At 36.1% G+C, this 22,372-nt stretch overlaps 1 protein-coding gene across 2 annotated transcripts in view; it reads left to right on the top strand.

The window, feature by feature from the left end:
- Positions 1–22,372, top strand: part of SMEK1 (SMEK homolog 1, suppressor of mek1 (Dictyostelium)) — a 45,975-nt gene that overhangs the window by 8,392 nt on the left and 15,211 nt on the right. Inside the window, exons 2-4 of one of the 2 annotated variants that reach the window (XM_010003712.1) lie at positions 1,828–1,883; positions 11,217–11,315; positions 13,505–14,122. In XM_010003712.1, coding sequence (XP_010002014.1) covers positions 1,828–1,883; positions 11,217–11,315; positions 13,505–14,122 — 773 coding nt within the window. The remainder of the gene's footprint in view (positions 1–1,827; positions 1,884–11,216; positions 11,316–13,504; positions 14,123–22,372) is intronic. The other variant, XM_010003713.1, reaches the window with a different exon arrangement.

The raw sequence follows: 22,372 nt of genomic DNA, 5'->3' as shown, positions 1-22,372 counted from the left end.
CTGTCCCCAGCACAAGAAGGACATGGGCTGTTGGAATGTGTCCAGAGGAGGGCCACAAAAAAAATTATCAAAGGTCTGGAGCACTTCTCCTATGGGGACAGGCTGAGAGAGTTGAGGTTGTTCAGCCTGGAGAAGAAAAGGCTCCAGGGAGCCCTACCTGCAGACTTTGAGTATTTAAAGAAGGCTTAAAAGAAAGATGGGGACAGTCTTTTTAGTAGGGCCTGTTGTGATAGGACAGGAGATAATGGTTTTAAACTGAAAGAGGGTAGATTTAGACTAGATATTAGGAAGAATTTTTTACAGTGAGGGCGGTGAGACACTGGAACAGGTAGTCCAGAGAGGTGGTAGATGCCCCAAACTTGGAAACATTTAGGCTCAGGCTGAGTGGGTCTCTGAGCAACCTGATATAGTTGAAGATGTCTATGCTTATTGCAAGGGGGTTGAATCACAGAATTGTCAGAATTGGTAGGGATTGATAGAGATCATCTAGTCCAACTCCCAGCTAAAGCAGGATCGCCTAGAGCACATTGCACAGGACTGCATCCAGGCAGGAAATGGATGACCTTTAAAGGTCACTTCCAACTCAAAATATTCTGTGCTTTTGTGATGTTCTATCAGTCAGTAGCAGTTCTTCAGCAAAGAAGTTTGGGTATTTTGTGTAAATGCAACCTATGAGATTGAGGATAGTGGTACTTAGTAAACAAGCATAGGTTTGGGATATTTTTTGCTGTGGATTTTATAATTGCTATACTCTTCAGATAGTGAAAAACTAGCTAGTAATTGTTAATTCTACTGTGAGAGATGGAAGTACAATTTTCAATTCCATGTCACTTTTTTTCCCTTGTCTTCAAGTTCTCAGACTTCCATATTTGAAGTGGTTGAAGCATTTTAATTTTTCTTCAATGTAAATTTTGTGAGGGTACTTGATAAATAGTTTGGTAATACAAGACTGCCTTAGGGCTATAGCAGTGAAACTTAGAAGTTGAGACTTTCTTTAAAGTTTGGACTTTCTTAAAGAATAAATTCAAGCAGGTAAATGACTGGAGAAGTGCCTGTTTAAGGGGTGCTTATAGCCTTATGTCATAATTACAAGAACAACTATGCAAGTTAATTTATCAGTACTTCTTCATGTATGTTGAGTGAAGCTCTGCAGATACGTAAATTTAAGTCATGGCTGTAAATAGTCCCTTATGCACTGGTATTTCTGCAACTGAGAAACAGGGTGGGTGAGGTGAGTGACTGCACCAAAAATAAAAGCAGTTTGAAGGGTTACTTTTACCTAGATCAACACTCTGAACCATTTAAATGTGACCTGTATTAACACTAATGCTTATGTAAAGAAAAGGAGAGTAAAACACAGACATGAGAATAAAATTGTTGTTCTATATCTTAAATCAGTATAAGGTGCTGTGAAACCATTATTTCAAAGCTTATAATATCTGAAGTTTTTTTGTATTGGCAGTCACAGTGGATGCCGCTCTAAGCATTAGTTTTTAGATATTAGCTAAACTTTAAGAGTAAATACCACAAAATTAGCAGACTTCGTAAAAAAAAAACCCCAAACAACTATGAAGTGCAATTGTGATGCTTTTTGTGTGCTTATTTTTTGCAGACTTTATAATTGCTAAAAAATTTTCCATGGAAGTCATTACTCAGAATAAGAAAGAGGTTAGAAGTCCAGTCCTCAAACACATGTTCTGTACAATGTGAACAGTATCTGTGAGGGCAAAATTAAATAAAACTGTAGAATATAGGTGATCAGAAAATTCATGCTGAGATAGAAATTTTAGTACACATGTAAATAAGTGTTTTGTTTTGTTTTTCTAGGCTCTCTTCTTTTGGAGTCCAAAATTAACCCAAACACTGCATACCAGAAGCAACAGGTAAACATTATTTTTTTTCTCACATTTAAAGGCAGGTTCTTTAAATTCAGCTCTGCAGTAATTTTTCTTTTGCCTCTGTTGCAAATTACACTGTATGTTCTTGTACCAAAACAGGAGGAAAAGTAGTTCTCAATATTTTTGTGCATTTCTTGGTATGTGAATGTTATTTCTTTGCAATTTATTTTTTTATATATATAACTAGCACTTGGTCTTACACCAAAAAATGCTTTGGGAGAGATGGGCAAAGCATAGTTGGCAAAATAAAGTAGCTAAGGTCCCTGAGGATTATAGTATCTGAAACTTATCATCTGGCTTTTTTCTTCTATGTATTTCAGGTGCTAAAACTTTCAATTTTTTTTTTATGTAAAAGAAGACTAGAAGGCTTTAAAGCTATTTATATGTTTACCTTTGTTTGGCTTTTGCTTGGAAGGTGGATATGGGTTACTACTGCTTCAAAGCATTCTATATACATAAAGGCAGCTTCTCACCTCTGGTTTTCACCTTGCTCCAATTATTTAAGCCACACATTGTGAGCCATAAAGAATTGTGAGAAGTGAGCTTTAGGTCTCACCCTTTGTTTTTTCTTCTTATCTCATGGATGCTGAAAATTCTCCTTAGAGGTTTAGAAATGCTGAACCAGATTATATTTTATTGCCTGTGTGGTCAGCTCACATTGCTAAAATTCTGTCAGCTACAGTTAATGTATTAAAACGAGCTTCAGTCTTCAGCTTTAATAGTTATTAAATAGTTATTATAAGCACAGCCAAACTGTGGTTTTGCTCACAGGCAGACCCATTGGTTCTCTGGCTGCAGCTGTTTGTAGGCTTGTATGTTGAACTGAATGGGGAGAACCAGTCTGGGTTAAAAATAGCTTCCCTTAGAAAATTTAACCTGTATGTTCCCCTTTATGTAATTCATTATGCACCATGTAAATAGTCTGTAGTGAACAACTGCTAAGGCAAATGTAGTATGGAGAATCAATTGCAGGAAGTAAAAAAAGAGAAGATCAGCAAAAATGCAGAACAAACTAACTCTTGGTTGTAATCCTGACTAGCTGAAGGTCATTGTTCTATGATACAGTAACTCAGGCTTTAGAACTCCTAAAATGACATTGAATATTCCACAGCTCTATGGCATAAAGTGCTGATCTAGTGTAAACTTGCTTTGCTGTTTAATATCTGTTTCAAAGAGCACTGTGGGGGGAGCTTTGTATCAATAAGATTTATGACAGATTAAACATGAAGCCTGCTTAAAGTAGGCATAAAATTGTAAGACCAGTGCAAACCACCACACATGCCTGTGAGTGGAACACCATTTCATGTCTGTGCTCATTACTATTCTGGGTCAGACATATGTAATCTAGCATTGCACAAATCCGATGTTGATGATTGTGAAAACATGGTTAGAGAAATAGAAGTGCTAAGATGAATCTGTCCTGAGCAGCACTGTATGTTCTCTGTGCTTAAGAAGGAAAAGTGCTGTTCTTAAAGCATATTCTTAAACGGTGCAGACAGAAATAGTTCATATTATTTAAGCAAAGCAGTCTGTAATGTAGATTGAATGTCAGGCTCCACTCTGAGCCTTAGAAATACCAAATCTTTCCTGGTATGTGTATTAATCCTACTTTGTAGCATATATTTCAGGTGAGGCCTACTTACCTTTTCCCTAGTAAAAGTTCAGAGTTTAAACCTGATTCTGTATGAGCAAAGCTTGGAGCTTATCAGCTGAAAGGAAGAGTTTCTTCTCTCCAGCTATACCCCTAGAACTCTCAACAGCCTAAACTCACTAAACCACAAGAAAATCAACTTGGTACTCCAAATTGCTTCTCAAAAACTTGTAACTTTCTGTGTCAGCAGAAGTTTCAAGCTACCACGTAAGATCCATTTGTGGAACTGTGGGATGGAAGAGCAAGATCTGTCTTTCTTGGCTGAAGAATGCCACTTAGATTAGGTCATCTCAGCTACTAGTGCAATTGCAGCTTGAGATAGATGACTTACATTTGAGATGTGTGCAGTTGTCAGTTGCACTTCGAAAATGTAATGAAAAATCTGGAAACGTAAGACTTAAAATTCAAAGCAACTTCCAGTGTTATGGTCTGACCAGCCTCTTACCTCAAAATTTTGTTGTGAGAGTGAACTTCCATTTAATTATAAATGGGTACGTGGTAGTACATCTGTTTTTACTGTGACATGCTTAACATGTGGCTTTTGGGTACTTTGGGTGTCAAACAGAGTAAGTGAATGAGTTCTGTCTTCTGTCTAGGCTGACTTGAAGCTTCTAAGAAGAAACAGTCTTTTCTTGGACCAAGTAATGTTATTTGTGGTTGGAAGGAAGGAGATGTGTGGTAGATAAGCTCTTGGGGGAACTTGCTGTGCCAGTAGCTTTTGGTTCTTCAGCAAGCCTGTAGATACCTTTGTGATAAAGTACTTCCATTGGTGAAAGGACTTTCTACCTGTGCTGCACTATTAGTGTCAGTGTCTCATTAATTGTTGATAATACAAACTATGTAATCTCAGATATACATATATATACTTTTATTCGAAACATTACAGCCTTAGATCATTATTTATTAAAATAATAATGCTAAGACCTGAGTACAAGTTTCCATTGCTGCCTCTATTCTCTTAGCATGTAAAATAACCATGGAAACTACAAAAAAACTCTTCAAAACGACAAAATAAAACAAAAACCCCCAAAACCCCACTACTACTGCAAAAAAAAAAGCCCAGAAGCCATACTCAGCCTGAGCTTCAAGTAAAATTTTGTCAAATTGTCTGCTTTAGATTTCTTGGGATTTAGGTTTGAAAGCGATGACTACTCTTTATTGTGGCTTAGGCAGGTCTCTGTGCATGTAAATGTTGATCTAATTTGTGGTAAATAAAACTCTGCTTTTCCTTTTGTAGAGGAAATACTTGGCAGATTTTGAGACCTCCTTGGGAACTAATTTTTCATAAATTGACATTGTCCTGGTATACTTCAGCCTGTGCAATCTAGTCCCCTGTCTTCCCAGACTTAACTATATGTTAAGTTATATTGGAATTCTTATTTTAAAATGTTACAATAATGGTCTTGATGCTGTGGTAAGGAATACACTGGATTTAATTATTGCTAAGTAGCACAAAGCTTAAAGTAAGTGGAATTTTGTTAAGTTATGAGTTGATGGACCACACATAGAATACTAAATTTTTCTCTTCTGTTGTTGATTGATTTCTCAGTATAGTAATAGAAGTAGAAGATACTTCCATGGCAATGTGCTGGTGAAGTCAGTTTACACAGTTCAAGCCATGCATCAGTTTTTATGGTTTTGTTTTTTTTAAAAGGAGTAAAAGAGACACAATTCTGGAATGCTAGTGACAAAGGTGCTGTTCTTAAGCAAGTGATCCTTATTCAGAAAATGAATCATAGCACTGTTGTGTGTAAAAACTCTTCCTGTGCAACCTGAAAGGAGGAATAAATTTGATGTACATAGCATTTATCTAGGGACAAAGCTGGTATCGCTGTGGATTAGGGTATACAATTTTCAATATACTTTCACAATAGAATCCTCAACTTTGTTTGAGATGCATCCACGTACATGCGGTAGCACAGGGATGAAGTATGTATGGCATCACTTTTTGTGACTGAAACAGGAAGACTTGAGTTGCTCACAGCTTCCACCTACAAAGTCTTGCCTCTGCACTTGAAACTTAAGTGTGTTATGTCATTTGCTTTGCAGTCTCTTTTTCAGTTCCTCACAAGAATACAAAGCTTAAATTTATCCAGAGTACCATCTACTAGCTGTGTAGCTCAAATGCGGCTATCCTTGGATGATAGAGGGCAGAATTATTAATAACAAAGCTGAAGTTTGAAAAGATCCAAAAAGGCAGTGGCAGAATACTCAGAAATTAGCTTCCTGCCCTTGCTGTCAGGACAAGCAAGCCAACAGCGAAACCATTTCAATAAAATGTGTGCCCATTGTAGCTAGATAGTAAGGAAGAATGTGTGGTTATTTAGAGTGAGGGGAGAAGCAAGGGGAGTGACTGCTGTTGGTTTTGGGGTGGGTTGTTTTTTCAATTTTTTTTTTTACCGTTTTAAATGGTCACAATTTTTATCCTTTTAAATGAGGATATGTTCCTTTATCTACACTTGTGTTTTCCTGTGAAATCTAATTTTTCTGCTGGCTCTGGGTATGGTCACTAGGCCTAATACAGAGCTAATACACTGATTTGATTCCATGTGGTTCATGGGAATGAAGCTATGAGATCACTAAATGAAAAGCCCCGTGTGATTGAGCTTTCATAAAAACTAACCATACATTCTGCCAAAAGACTGAGTGTGCCTTTGATATGTTACTTCAGTTTTTGGGATAACTTGTTAACATATCTATGTTCTAGGTGACCAAATGCACAAATCCTTATGTTTTTATTACCGGGGTGGGCTATTTTAGCCTGAAGATTCTGCCACAATTTACTATGATAACTATATATCTATTTAATTAAAAACTGGGTAGTGTCAGTAGTTTATTTCATGAGCAGAGAGCTGCTTGAACTGTGTTTTTTACTGTAAATAATTAGCTAGCAGGATGCTGAAGGATGGTTGGCATGTCCAGGGAAGTGTCTGCAACTATGAACTATGTAGGGGCTTAGGTAAGGAAGACTAGCCAAATCGGGAAGTCCAAGGGGAGGGAGCAACAATCTTCTGCCATTGAAATTCCAGTGGGGAAAGGAAAGTGTCATAGGCTTAACTAATTTGAAGGATAGTAGAGAGAGATTAATTTGCTATTTAAAACAGAAAGCAAGAGTTTGTGCAAGATCTATCAACTTTGGGGGATCAGTACTTCTTGAGAATAGCCTAAATCTCCTAGGGATGCCAAGAGAATATTCTTGAGCTACGGAGAAGACTAGTATTCTTTCAGGTCGTGAGCACCAGTGAGAAGACATAGTCAAACAGTAACAATTTTCTTAATTTTATCTCATTAGGAAAGAAATACTGTATGAGTTCTATAGCAGGATTAAATCCTGGGTGTGGTTACTCTAAAAGTCTTTGTTATGAAATCCCAGGGCTTGCTTTTGGATGAATGCTGTACAACACACCTGCTAATCAGCTTGCTAATAAAACTTACTTAATGTCTAATAAAAGTATGACTTCAGATGAGTATTACGGCAAGAACTTGAGACATAGTGTGTATTCTTTCTGTTAAGGAAAGTAAGCCTTTTGGAAAGAATAATACCAAGAAGTGAGGAGAAATCATATGGTAGATACACTAAGCCTTGTTCATCTAAGTAGAATGGTCGCTGCTTCCTAGCTTAAACTCTTGCATGGGTATTTTTTAACATTGGCTTCTTAGGAATGAATTCTCAAATAAAGCTGTACCACACAGTAATGCTTCCTTGAAAATCTCTAACCAAAACTTGCTCCATGTGGGATTGATGCAGCCAGCAGTAAGACAAGTAGCAGAGAAGTGCCTGATTATTTTCTGAAGAAGTTTTGCCTCTGGCTGTATCTTAGTAAGGATAGGAGGGCAAAAAGTCAACCTCCACTGGTAGAAATTATAAATATCTCTTTATTGGAATGTTAACTATATGTGTCTTGTAGAAGGAGGTCAAGCTCAGAATTTTTGTGTAAAATTAAGATTTCCTGATTATATCTGAGTAGTCATAATGAACAGTAACATAAAAGAAGACAAGTTTATATAAACGGTCTTAGGGAGACAGCAAGTTTTTTGTATGCTAAGGTAGTGATATGTCCAACTGGCATTGTTATAAAAATATTTTTTGTGAAGCAGAAAATGGTTTTCAAATGAGGAATAAGATTGGGAACTCTACATAAGTGGTTTCCTGATTATCATTCTATTTAAAAAAGATCTTGCCAAGAACTCTAATGCATCTTGAAAAACATGAACTGGGATTCTTGCAGAGTGCTCAGTATAACAACCTTCAGTGATAAAACATTTGTCCATGTTTATGACTCAGTTCACACAGTGTAGCTCTGATTCGATACTGCAGTTTCACATTTCAATTATGTTTAATGACAAGCTAGATAAGAACAAAATTTAGATGTTTTAGTCATCCCATCCAGTTCCTTGGCTAGAGGCTAACATTTTGTAGTGCAAAAAAAGAAATGTTTTTCATCGAACAGAAACAGAACTGTTTTTTATGAATCACACAACATTGAAGATTTTATGCTCATAGAGGGGTGATGTGCAAGACTCATCTCCTTACCTCTCTGACCAACAGCTCCTATTGCTAAGTATATTTATTCACACTCCTGTTTTTTCTTGGAATGGAGGAGACAGTTTTAAGAAATTTCAGTTGTTTTTTGGAGTTGCAAGAAATAATGTTTGGCATTTGGAAGTGACATACAATCCTAGCCCACAGCTGAGAGATGCAGACTAGTTAGTGGGCTCAAATTACAAGGAGGAAATTTCAGGTCAAACAGCTTGCTTTAAATAAAACAAGCAGAAACTAGACTTCATTCACATTTTATCTTTACCTACATCTAGAATTTCCTTCAGTCACTTCTCCCTACATGTCTTGTCATGCTCTTCCTTTGGATGTTTATAAGCTTTGTAGGATTAAGAAAAAGGAATTAGATTAATAGCTGTCTGCATGTAACAATGAGTTTAAACTTTGACTGAGCCGTGTATTATGCAACGGAGTGAAGTCCTTTTCTCACTTTGTTTTATGCTCTCTTTTTAAAAGCCCTTTTAGGCAAGAAATCAGGTACATACAAATAATCTCTTACTGAAGATTCAGAGAGTAGCAATTGGTAAATTTCTGTTGAGACACTGTTATTAATTTGTAACATAAAATCCTTTTGTGATAAGACCTCAGGTAACCAAATATTTGAAATTGTTAATGTTGACAATTGGAAAATACTTTTCTAATACTAAAAAGCAAAACCTGAAGGTTATTGTTCTGCTGCTTGAATAATTTATTTCAGCAGTTTTTTGTTTTGTATTCCAAAGAAAAAAAAAAAAATCAGAATGTGTAAAGGTGATAAAATACTGTCTTAACTTCTATGTATGATAGTAGATGATCTTGTTTAACAAGAACAGTTGCTGTACTATGGCCAAACATACTTCTGTATATCTGTAACTACAGTTTTCCAAAGCAGATTTACCTTTGTCTTACCTTTCATTTTTCCTGTGTCTGCTTTCCTCTATCCAGCCCTCCTCTCCCCAGAGGAAAAAGACAGACCTTCCCTGGTCTAGTGCTGGATTTTATTCAGAGAATTCAGAGCTTTTATTTATTCAATTTACTTCAGTTAATGTAAAGAACATTGTTCTTATTTGTGTTCTTTTTGTAATTTCCCTTTTTGTTAGTCATGATCTTTATAGAGAAGAAAATAAATTTTCATCTTTTGGAAATGGCTTGCTTAGAAATCTAACCACTTTAAATGGAAATGTAATTAGATAGGAATGAAGCAAGTCCTGCTAGGGTCTACTTAAGATTTAGTGTTAAGGTGGGGTTTTTTGAAATGAAATGAGAGCTGCTCAGTGGGGAGCTGATGAGATAGTGGCCTTGAAAATTACTGCAGTATAAATACTAATTGTAAAGATTAATGTATTAAATTTGGAACCTGATACATAAAATAAATACTGCGGTAAGGTACATACTGTTTTTAAAATATTATTTTAAAAAATAGAATATTTTTTTCTCTTGGACCTTTCCTTTTTAAAATTCTGTAAAGTGTTACTTTTCTTACTCTCTAGGAGTCAGCAGTACTAGGTGCTGTCAATCTGTTATTACCAGAGTATTTGCACCATGACCTGTCTTGTAGAGAATAAACTATTAATTGTGACTTTCTTCTTCCTTTTGTATTTTGGAGGTGGTCTTCCTAAATCCCTTTCTTCTGTGTACCACCTCTTCCTCAACCTTTGGAAAAGGAAAAGGTAAACTATTTGCCATTTGCAAGGTAAAGCCATTAGTGACTCTGAAGCAGTATAGCTGCTCTGGTAATGGCAAATTGATTGATTATATTGTTTTGCTTGACTGCATCCTAATGGAGCTAACTGATTGTGCAATTTAGATTATAGTTTAGTTAAAGGAGTTTTCTAGTTAGTGTGAATCGACATCGAAGTGTAAGATTTCTCTTTATCCTCTATGTTCATTTTAATATTGGAAAGAAATTAAACGTAGTTAATAAACTGTTTAATGATAAATAATAAATAATTTACAGATGTCTGACAACTTAAAGTGCTTTTGCAACTATTTAAAATTAATTCCTTTAGGAATAATCACTGTAAGCAAAAATCTATATTTAGTGAAGCAAAAAATACTCTTTTATGATTCCTATTGAAATACAAGTAGAGCTCTCATGCCTCTTGTCCCGCTGAGTAAATGCATGTTTTAGCATTTAATTGAAATAATGCAGCTTCACAGGGCTCTATATATTTAATGTGGCTGTATTTCAGATAGCTGTTACAGGAATACAAGAGACTTTAAAAATAAAACTGAATTCTATATGTAAATAATGCAGATTGTTTTCTTCTCCTCCATGTTTTTTTTAATTCTAACAGTTATTTAGCAGACCGTCTGTAAACTACTGCATCAAATATGTTATCAGTGTGCAATATTGTTGTTTGGAGAATAAACATGTTTCCATATATTGTTTTTGCATGCAATATGAGGGCTCTGATAAACTCTTGAACTAATCTAGTAAGTAGATAAGAGCTTAAGTGTCTGGGTAGTAAACGTAAGTAAGCACAGTTTCAGGGAACTTCTAGAAATGTAGGGCAAAACACTCCTTCAGATTGGTAGTTTGGAATGGGTAAAAATGGTGTGCGTCATTCAGTGTAGTATCTGTGCATTCTCTTAGGAGTTAACTGTGCATGTTCAAGTTTCTTTTCTTGTTTAAACTTTCTAGGTATCTTGGGGCTGCTTTTTAAGCAGCTGTTCTGTGCATTAGCATGGTGTCTTCTGGAGCTATAAAATTTTTAAAAATTACTGTAACTTTGATCCTATAAAAGATGTGCAGTTTTATATGGTCCAATTGAAACAGATTTTTAAAAAAAACAACCAAAACCCAACAACAAAAACCAACCTGTTGCTTTTGTCACCCTATTTTACATTGAGGTAGAAGTATCCAAACTTTTGGAGATTTACAGTAATGTGGCCATGTGAGTTAGCTTCTAAAACTTTCTGGAACTTTCTTATTCTGATTTATGCAGAAATGTTTTTAATCCTAAGAATCTCAGAACATATAAGTATCTTACAAAGTGTGATGGTTATATTTGTATTGTAAGAGTTAGGTGTCAAGCTGGATTTATTTTAGAAACTTACACTTTAAACACTATTCAGGTTTGCAAAATCTGAAATACATTGCCTGAAAATACTCTTCCTCTCTTTAAAGGATACCTTGATTGTGTGGTCTGAAGCTGAAAATTATGATTTGGCACTTAGCTTTCAAGAAAAAGCAGGATGTGATGAAATATGGGAAAAAATATGTCAGGTAAGTTTGATAAATGTAATATTGAGACACTTAAATCATCTTAATGTTTGTGTCTGTATTTCTTAGACTGTTCAAAGAGGTGAATCTGAACACAGTAGATAGAAACTAAAAACTCTTGTCTTAGCCACCTTCCCCACATTTTTTATGTTTGAGTTTGAAAACTTACTCCTTCCTCCAGGATTTGATATGAACTTAAACTATGTTTGGGGTTTTTTTAAAGCATTTTCATGTCTTCTTGCTTGACATAACTTTTTAGTTGAATGTACGTTGATGAAGGGCTTAAAGAACAAATCTCAGGAAGAGCAGATGAGGGAACTGAGGTTGTTTAGCCTGGAGATAAAAAGTCAGGGGAGACTTTTATTGCTCTCTGCAACTACCTGAAAGGAGGTTGTAGCAAGGTGGAGTTGGTTTCTTCCAAGTAACAAGCAACAGAACAAGAGGAAATGGTCTCAAGTTGCACTATGAGAGGTTTAGATTGGATATTAGGAAACCATTCCTTACTGAAAGGGTTGTCTAACACTGGAACAGGCTGCCCAAGGAAGTGGTCAGATCACCATCTCTGGAGGTATTTAAAAGACATGTAGATGTGTTGTTAGGGAGATGGTTTAGTGGCGTATTTAGCACTGCTAGGTATACAGTTGGACTTGATAATCTTAAAGGTCTTTTCCAGCCAAAACAATTCTATGATTAGGTAGGACTTACCTTAAATATGTCCAGTTCTCTCTCTATGCCCTCTCACTCTGTTCCTAACAAACATCTGTCTCTCCACTCTGTCTTTCAGAGCTTGTTCTCACTCATTTCAGAAATAAAGCAAAAGAAATCTGGTTTTATAATTTCATGTGTACAGGGAATTCCTTTTCCTAGGAATGAGTCTTTTCAATAAATACTTAATACTCAATAAATACCACTTAATGTAAATAAGTACAGAAAAGTTTCCAGGAACCCTAGCAGTCAAAGGACCAAAAGTTGGGAACAGAAACAAAATGGGGGGAAAAGGGAAATTGTGTCTTGGGAAACATCCAGATAAGAAACCCAGCTTCCTCAGCCTCATATAAATATATAGTACTTCTGGAAGAAACCAGTGTCTTTACATCCTGTTTTGAAGCCATGCTATTGTATTTGTGTCTGGTATACTTCAAAGATCTTAAGCTTGCTCAGTCTTTAGAGAAATTTAACACTACTTAAACTGGAAGTGGTTGCAGATATATAAACAGGACAGTACATGGGTTTTAACAGCATTCTGGATTTTAATCTAAGTATAGGTTGGCTGTTATCCGTTACTAGTTATTGCTCCCATCTAATTTTTTGTTGTTGTTGATTTCCAAGATAAAAAATAACAGTACCTTTTACTGTTCTACACAGCAGTGCCTTTCTGGATTTGATACATCAGACTCCAAGCAGATACTACAATTAAGATGTCATTAAAGCTGAAGCATTCTGGTGCTCAAGCATCTGTGTCTGTTTTTTTTTTCACTAATGTGTTCTTTCTGCAGTTTCCTTATTGTATCTCTAAAGAGATCTTTGTAGGTACTGTGCCTTATTTCCCTGACAGTTCCAGATTTCAACTACCCTTCTGTTAATATTAGTTTGTGGTTTTCAGCTCTTAAGAGGGGATTCTGTGCCTCTGAGTATTTACAAAGTGAGCAGTAACAGAGTTTGACTTGCAGCTTTCCAGAACTGAAAACATAAATTAAATTAACAAGATTCACCTCTTTCCTCTGAGATAGCAGAAGCTTTGAAAAGCCACGTGAACAGTTAAATAGCCTACAGATAAATGGTTAAAGCTATCAGGTCAATAATGTAATACTGATTTGCTTTTCAAAATCTGCCTGCAGAGAATGAAGACTGGAAACAAATAGCTTAGTTCAATAGTCTATTAAAAAGTCATCCATACGAGTAATTATGAATTTCCTTTTTTATTTGAAGTACTCAGAAAATGTCATTCTTTTACTTACTCTTCCTCCTTTTTATAGAAAATAAATAGAAATAAGTATCTAATTTAGAAATAATTTTGTTAACCCTTCCGTTTTAAGAAATCTTGTCATTATCTTATATTTCCCAAAGCAGCTGTACTCAGTCAGGCTTACATTTGCACTTCTATTTTGGCAGTACCAAAAAAAGTAACATTAAAAAAAAAAAGTTCAAGTAAATATTAAACTCCACTTCTTTGTACGCATCTTATTTTGTAGGTTCAAGGCAAAGACCCTTCTGTTGATATTACTCAGGACCTTGTTGATGAATCTGAGGAAGAACGTTTTGATGATATGTCATCACCAGGTCTAGAATTGCCATCTTGTGAATTAAGTCGACTAGAAGAAATTGCAGAACTTGTGGCATCTTCACTGCCCTCACCGTTACGTCGTGAAAAACTCGCACTAGCACTAGAAAATGAGGGCTATATTAAGAAGCTCTTAGAAATTTTTCATGTGTGTGAAGACTTGGAGAACACTGAAGGACTACACCACTTATATGAAATTATCAAGGGAATTTTCCTTTTGAACAGAACTGCACTTTTTGAAGTCATGTTTTCCGAGGAATGTATAATGGACGTAATTGGATGCCTAGAATATGATCCGTCTTTATCACAGTCACGGAAACACAGGGAATTTCTGACTAAAACAGCAAAATTTAAAGAGGTGATTCCTATATCTGATCCAGAGCTGAAGCAAAAAATACATCAGACATACAGAGTACAGTATATTCAAGATATGGTCCTACCCACTCCCTCAGTTTTTGAGGAAAATATGCTATCAACACTTCATTCTTTCATCTTTTTTAATAAAGTGGAAATAGTTGGTATGTTACAGGTAAGTTTGAAAATTTTGTAGTCTTTTTATCTGCACTTGGCCAGAGAAAGTTGGATAATTTTTCTTTGAAAGATTGAGGTGCTTTAGTGGAACCTTCCATTCTGTGATTCTGAAAGTCGTTTTGAAGTATTACAAAAAGGCGAGGATTTGAGTATGAGCTGCTAAATATATGTTCTTAAATTTCAAATTTTGGACTAGATTATCTAACTGGAAACAAAAATGCTCTTAATGGAGCAAACATTTAGAATCCCAAATGAGGTTATTTGGAATTAATAGTACTGTTTGCTTTTTGAAGTGTTGATTTCACAAACATAATATTATACCAGGGTATAAATGTTTCTAATTTTCAAATAAATTAAGTTAGTTGTTTGGAAAGTACAGGTTCAAAACATAACATTGCCTTAGATGCTTGAATGTTTTCTTAGTTGGTCTTAAGTTCCTAAAAAGTACTGCTTGGAATTACCAGTTTTTCATTACATGATGTATATCTTAATGCAAATATAAAAAGATTATATGAGCCTTTTTATATCTTACCTACATGTATTAGATATTCTGCACCAGCCCATGACGTTCCTGATCTGTGTAGAAATAGGTGGCACATCTCTGTATTGAGATCCTCCTAAAGCTTTCAGATAACTCAGTGGCGTGTTAGAGCACATGTATTTTGGTTTGTAGAAGTTAATTATCATTATCTTAATTCTCCTAATGCTTAATAAATGAATAGCTAATTGTCTTTATAGGGGCTACCTCATCTGGAGAAATGGACAAAGTGCTGGATGCCACTGATTAACTTAATCATATTTATCTTCAGTTGAATCTCAGAACACACCCTGTTTAATTTAATGGAAAATACAGCATAGTAGAGTAAAAACACCTTTTGCAAGTTCACTCGGCAAATCATTATCAAAACTAGGCCTCCCGACTTTTCCTCCACCCCTCTCAGTTGATACTGGTGTTATTTAATCCACTCTTCTGAACCTTTAATCTATTATGTCTGCACATGGAGTATTTGATAAGCAGCTAGATGTGCAAGACGTTGCCCAAGCCTGGCACCTGAGGTGTGTGCCTCGCTAACTGGAGACAGACCATCACTTATTGGAGAAGACACTGGAGACGTGGTGAAACACCTGGGACATCTTCAATAGTACTGAAGTACTAGACCTCAGCCTGATTGAACCAAAATCTTTACATCTGTATGTGTGTCCTTGATAAACAGTCACAAATGCATATCTGAAACAGTCAGAAGGCCTTAATTTTGCAGGGGCCAGTTCGGGAAAGTTTACAGGCTTGACTTTGAGAGTGCTAAAAAAGATTCAGTTAAGGGGTCTCAAGTTGAATATCCAGTATGACTAGTATGTCTAAAATATCTTTACTTCTTTGGAAGGGTTGCTAATAGCAAAGTCCTGAGGATGATATGCTTTGGCTTGAGGAGGAGGGGAAGAATTATTCTGGAGTTGTCGTGTCTGTGGCTGATTCTGAAAAGGAAACTGGACAAGGAGAAAAGGGGCCTGATTCTGCAAATTCATTAAGGGCATTTTCCATAAATCCCAAGATAACTTGATCAAAGACTAGAAGCTGATTAGTTTCTTTTTTTAAAATTTATTTCCTCTTGGAACCTTTGTTAGGCTAGTAGATGTAGGGTAGCCTTGGGTTAGAATATCAAGGTTTGATGTGGTTGCAAAAGTTGTTAGTTACAGTTTACAGTTGAGTATCAGATCTAGTTTTTATTTGTTTTGTGACCACAGATTTCTGAACCTTATCTTCACTTCTGTTGCTGTTGTCTATGGTTGAGAATAAAGTATACTGCCTATGTGGTGGAGTCAGAAGAATTAGCGTTTCATAACTTTCAAAGTTCAATAAATATTTCAAATTGTTGAAGTGTGCTCTACGGCTTGGTGGAGACAAGGGTGGTAGCACACATGAAGAAAATACATCCTGTGCTATGCTGCATTTCTTAGTCCTTTCACAATACAGCTCTATAGCATTGAGGGGGACTTCCCTGAGATTATAGATAAGAATGTTGGGTATTACTTGACATTGCTGATGAGTTCTTGATTTTGAGGGAATTGAGAGGCCACCACAAATTATATGCCCATTGCAATTCTAAGAGATCAAAAGGCTTGCTTGAGTGATTTTTCAAGTTCTCACAGTGTAGCTCTAAGCCAAGGTTTAAACCTACTTACCTGGTATTAATTTATTTATAGAGCAATGTGCCAGATTGCACTTTTCTGTAATCTCTGCCTGCTAAAGTTTTGTTTTCCCTGTTTCTTTCTCCACCCCTCCCATTCCCACAGTCCATGTATGAAATGTATGACACTGCTCCTTCTTATTTCTTTAAGCAGAATAAATAATATTCTGATAAGAAAATTAAAAGACTGCTTTTGTTCATTTCACTTCCATAAGTAATTCTTAATCTCTTACATCAGTGGTTTAATGTGCATTTCTGTAGCTGGTTGTATCACAATACTTTGGTGGGGAAATGTGTGTTGTTTCATGAAAGATTTAAAGTTGCCTGTAACTGGAGTTCCTGGCATTAATTATTTTAGATGTTATGAGGTGCTCACTAACCTTAGATGTGTACTTAAGAAGCTGTTTCTTTTATAAGTTATTATCAATTGAAGATTTGCTGGGATGGTAGTCTATTGGGAGCCATGGATGTCTCAAGTTCTTAGTTATTTGATGTGTAATACAGGTTGTTATGCTTCTGCTGTTTACTTTAGGTTGTCTCTCCTGGGCCATTGAGGGTCTGACAAAAGAGCTGTCTTTTTAGGAAATTTTACTTCTCAGATTGAAAGTGAGCTCACTGAGCAGCTGGTGTCCTGTGATGTATTACAAATATTGTGTTTAAACTGAGTTGGTTTATGTTCTGTTCTTCTCACTCTGGGTGTAAAAAAAAAAAAAAAAGGAAGAAAAATTGTTACCTCCACCAAGAAAAAAAGATCTCTGAAGATCCCTTTTCATATTAGCTTGTGTATTATATAAAGTGGCACTTTGCACTACCCTCATCTTATTAACTGAGCCATACCTTAGTTTCCAGAAGGTGACTAGAAATTTGTGCAAGACTCTGCAGGTTGTGCCCTATGCTTTTTGACATCTGACTTGACTTAGTACAACTGCTGTGTCGTATTTAAGGTATTTGGTGTCATTGAAGGTCTGTTTTTCAGTTACAACTAGTGAGTAATGTGAATAACAATATGCTTATTCTTAAGAGTCCTGGCTTTATTAGGAGAGATTTTGTCTTTTTTTTTTTTTTTAAGGAAAAAAACCAACTTTAGAAATTCTGTAGTCATAGAAGGTGCCTGCTTCCATGATTTTGCTTTCTTTGGTAGGTAAATAACTGATGCTTGTTCTCTGGTAAAACCAGAAGTAGTGCATGGATCACCTTTAGCATTTAGGGTGTTCTTCCCTCTTTATTCATTAAGGTTAGCTTTCTGTGATCTTTCTAAAAATGCTTGCACTGATAGGCTTTTCTGAGAAATGGCGTTTAGTCTATTTGTGATTTAATTGCCTAAGATCTGTCAATTTAGGTAATATGTAAAGGTCTCATTAAACTAGATACTCTTTGTCATGATGGATAGTCAGTGCATAATACCAGTATTTCCAGTCTTCATAATTAACTGCTGTGGAAGCCAGCTCAATTACAGGTTTTATGATTTGCTGACTTAAGATGAGAAAGAGGTATATAACATTTTTTTCCAATTTCAGCCCCTCCTAATATGCTCTTACTGCTTGGGGTCCAGCCTGTTCTAGTCTTGAGATGTCATAGCTACCAAGAAACTTTGCTGAAAGATGGAGTTCGCCAAGTTTTGAGAATGGGGGTGGGACAGGTAAGTGGTGTTTCTTGCTTTATATGACGCTCTTTTGCAATTTAAAAAATATATACTAATGTTCACACTGGAGGCCACCAGTTCTTTCCCTTTGTATTATTAACTAGTTTTAAAAAAAACAAAAACTTGCAAAACTGCGCCATAGAGTGAGCAAACACTGTTTCCCTTCCATTCTCTCCCCCCTTTCTCATTGGCGTGTTCTTTTTGCCAGCAAGATCCTGTGGTGTTTTTATCTTCCAGAATACAAAATACTCTTAGGATTACTTTCAAGTATGTGCATTTAGATGTCAGTGTTTTTTTATTTTCAGGAAAGTGGAGAGTAGCAGGGGAGAATTGAATATATGTTAAAACAATTTCTGTGCCTAGTAGAGCAGTGATCATGTGGCTTTACTACTGGTTAAAATTTTTTTCAATACAGAAGTATTACAAATAGTCCCTATTCCACTTTTCAGTAACTAAAAAGTCATAGGCATTTAGGTGCATGTGTATGTTTTACTGAATTTATATATAACAACAGCCTGGTTTTAATTTTGAAAGTAGCTTTACAGATAGTTACTTATTCTTAACAGAACCCCATGTATATAAATATAATTTCCTGTCGCTGTTTTAGGGGAATAATTGTTTCAGTGCAAGTTTGTAGTTTTACCCAAACATATTAGAATTGGAATGTCTTTTGCTGGTCTGCTGTTTTGCATTAGTTGGCTCAGAAATAAGATTTACCTTGCAATGAAGTGTAAAAGGATGCCACTTTCTGGGGGAAATGACTTGATGAAAAGAAGTTTGCGAGTGGTGCACGCTAATGATTTCTAACATAACTTTTTCATTGTAGAAAATTATTTTCCATGTGTGTAGAAACTCCAGATGTAATCCAGTGGATCCTGCTGCAGTTTCAGTGAGCTGTCTCAAGTGAAGCTAGCTTATTGATAGCAAATGAAGGCATGTGTGGGAAGGTAGTCTGGGATAAAGGAGACTGAATAATTTTAAACTGTGAAATCTGCTGGTCTGGTAGCATGAAGGAATGTGTGTTTGAAGCTGTAATTCTCTGCTTGTAATGTTTTATGAAACTCACTTTCTGGGCTGAAATATTTCTGCCTAAAATGAATAGAGAGGTGGAGAACAGGATAGAAAGTAAACTCTTTCCAGCTTAGGTAGTGTTGAGTTTCTTGGATATTTTTTTGAAAAAGGGATGTTTCATCATTTGTTTCTAATCACAGTCATGAAGTATCTGAAACCTGGTAGTTTTGAGAGCTCTGCTGTTGAAGAAGGTTTTTAAGTGCCTTTTGGGAGGAGGAGGACTGCTTTGCAAGTTGAATCACAACTGTAAATAGTGTCTTTTTTGTGATCATATTTGGTCTTATTTTTAAAGTAATAAATGATTGAGTGAGTAGGTGGCCTGGCTTAATTTTATCTTAATGAACTTTGAAATGTGTTAAACCCTGGGGGCATCTACTTAGATCTGGTAGAAACATAAATGAATATACTTGGTGTTTGATACATGCATAGTAAGGATTTCACATTTAATTATTTCTGTGCATGGAGAAACAGCTAGGTTCTGCAATTGTCCTTAAAACTGTCATTTACAGTCTTATTTTCTTGGAAAATAGTTGTGACCTTCACAGCTTTTAAGACACATCCAAATGGGTTTTGATACTTGTCTGCATGAAGAGGCCAGAGACTGCAAAGAATTATGCATTTGCACTGTGTTCACTTCATAGATATATTTGGGGGGACTTTTGCAAGTTGGAAAAAACAAAAAAAATTAAGCTTGTGTTGGTTCTTTGTAACTTCTAAAATACGTGAACTCAGTTCTCAGACTGTTCATGTCCATAGATTCTGGTTGTATTGTTCAGGAGTGTATATTTAGATATGCTGCCCTTGTCAGTAATTTTGCATCTTGAGAAAGAGAATCTTGTGTTTAGAATGTTCATTGCAATCACAATTTTTCTGTAAATGTGAGAGAGTCTAGGTTTTTCCCATAATTAGCCACCTGTCTAACTGTCATTGAGCATCTGACATAGTGCATAAATACATTTCAGGACCAAGACGTAACTGCAAAGTTAGTTATAGATTGTTCGTATTTTCTTGGAATAACTGCCATTTACTGTGTTTTGTCCATGTAAGGGTGGGTATTTTGAATCTGATCCATCTTCATTTGTCTGATTTTAAGTAGATCACAGTTGTTCTAAGGCCAAGACATTTCAGATAATTCTATTAATTTAAAAATACTATGTATTTAATGGAGCTTGGGAGAAATTATGGTGTGGGAAATGCTTCAATATTATCATCTATTCAGAATTGTAGAATACTATATTATAGTATGTATGTGGAAGGTTAAAGAATGGTTAAGTTCTGCAGATGTGAAGGATTAGTGTCAGCATTGAAATCTTCATCACTTCCCAATGTTAGGAAGTCCCTTCTGTAAGCCCCAAATGTTTGCCAGCCCAGTAACAGGGTGGATGGGTTGGCCTCTGCTGCAGATGCCATATCTTGAACCAGGCATGGGTCTGGTGCGATTTCATCAGAGAGCAGAGCTAGGATCTTGCCTATGCCTTCCTGCCCAGTAGTGACACTACCTGCTATACTCTGTCCTGTAGTCCTGGAGGTGCAGCTTCCCCAGCCAACTCTTGTTTCTGGAGCTCAGCAGGGGGTCATAAATGAGACCCATGTATCACCAGTGCTGGGTCTCCTCCTCTACTTCCACATTTTGACTTAAAAAAAAAAAATAGTAACAGTGGTAGATTCCCCCACATTGGACAGTTTAAAGTCTCAGCTTGACAGAGTGCTGAGCCATCTCATATAAACTCTACTATTACCTGGAAAGGTTGGACCAGATGATCCTTGAGGTCCCTTCCAACCTGGCATGCTATGATTCTGTGATCTGATACTTGGGGTAATACTGTGGATCTTTTTATGGTGAAGTGCACTACTTATGTCTCTGACATTTAAATGCTGAAATTTACTTTTTTTTTTTTTTTCCCCTCCAGTGATCACTCTGGGCTATTTCTGTGGTATTGACTTGCACCAAGTGTCAGGTATTATGAAGGAGGTGAAAAATTAATTTCACAGTAAGAATGGAAATCCTTACTGTGAAAGGGGTTGCACTTTCCAGCTGGAGGTGTGTGCATCTTCTCAAAAGTTTTGATAGATGAGATTAGTTTTATATCTTGATCAAAATAGCAAAAAGAGAAATTAAAGCAAATTAATTAGCCTTTTGTGAAGTGCACTGCTACTCATGGAGAAGGACTTGCATGTACTTCAAAAAACTGGGGTTTCTGTTTTGTTTTTTTTCAGTAAACAAGGATATCAATATCTCTGCTGTGGGTTAGGTATATTATCAGTAATGTCTAGGAAGTATTATCAGAACAGAAAACTTACTAAGCCATATAACAGCTCGGTAGCAGGTAGACAAACATCCTTGTATTCTTTCATCACAACTTAAGTTCTTTTTCTTGAGATCAAAGACCTTAATAGTTGTTTTGAACATATTTGTTGGTATCTGAAAGTCAAACTTTATATTTCCAGTGCTTGACTCTCTATAATGAATTTCAGTAAACCTCAAATGAGGCCTCTCCTATCTCTTTAATTTTGATTTTGAAGTAGTCACAGAAATAGCACCTGAAATTATGTCCAGAAATCATTCTTTGTTTTTTATTACTAGACTGTAGGGTCAGTTTAGAAGCACAGCACGAAAGAATGAAAGCTAAATACAGGGTTTACCTTAACAGTGTGGTGAAATGCCTTGTAGGGCAGTAGCTCATGCCAACCTATTTTGGGTTTATCTGTGTTGTGCAGTGCCATGTAGAGGTCCTGGATTGGGTTGTGACAGCATCATAGCTGCATTAGCATGGTGTGCTATTGGAACTGAGGTACTCATTTTCTCAGCAAGGCTGCAAGGTGAGCCTGGAGGAGGTACCTAGGTAATTTGTAATATAAGAATGTTTACGTGGATGTTTTGGAAGTACTTGCATGGTTCTGCTTTATGCTGTGTAAATATTAGTGAGGCAGCTTGAGTTTCCTAGCACTGTGGTTTTGGGATGGAGGAATATTGCATGTGGTGTTACTCATTTCACAAGAAACAACACTGACAGCTTTTTTAAAAAGTCTTTTTGTATCTGATGTGCAGGTATCTTTTTCAAGCAAGTGCTTGAAAAAGATCTCATTACTGTATAATATTGGGGAAAGGTTTGTTTTAATAATCTAGTTACGACTGTAAAGGTAGTGGGAAGCAAGGCATTGCCACTTATTTCAGTCTCAATATACATTTGTAATGTGTTGGCTGCTATTTGTAGTTTTGTTAAGGTACAGCAGTATGAAAAATAACAGAATGGTTTTGATTGCTGCCAGCCACAATGCCCAGTCAGTGCTGTACATAATAGGAACAGTTATTTTTATTTGATTTCTAGAATTCACCCTTTTCACAACA

This window comes from Chaetura pelagica, unplaced genomic scaffold (genome assembly GCF_000747805.2).
Source record: "Chaetura pelagica isolate M959 unplaced genomic scaffold, ChaPel_1.0 scaffold48, whole genome shotgun sequence".
NCBI lineage: Eukaryota > Metazoa > Chordata > Aves > Apodiformes > Apodidae > Chaetura > Chaetura pelagica.
This window is presented reverse-complemented; position numbering and strand designations above follow the sequence as displayed.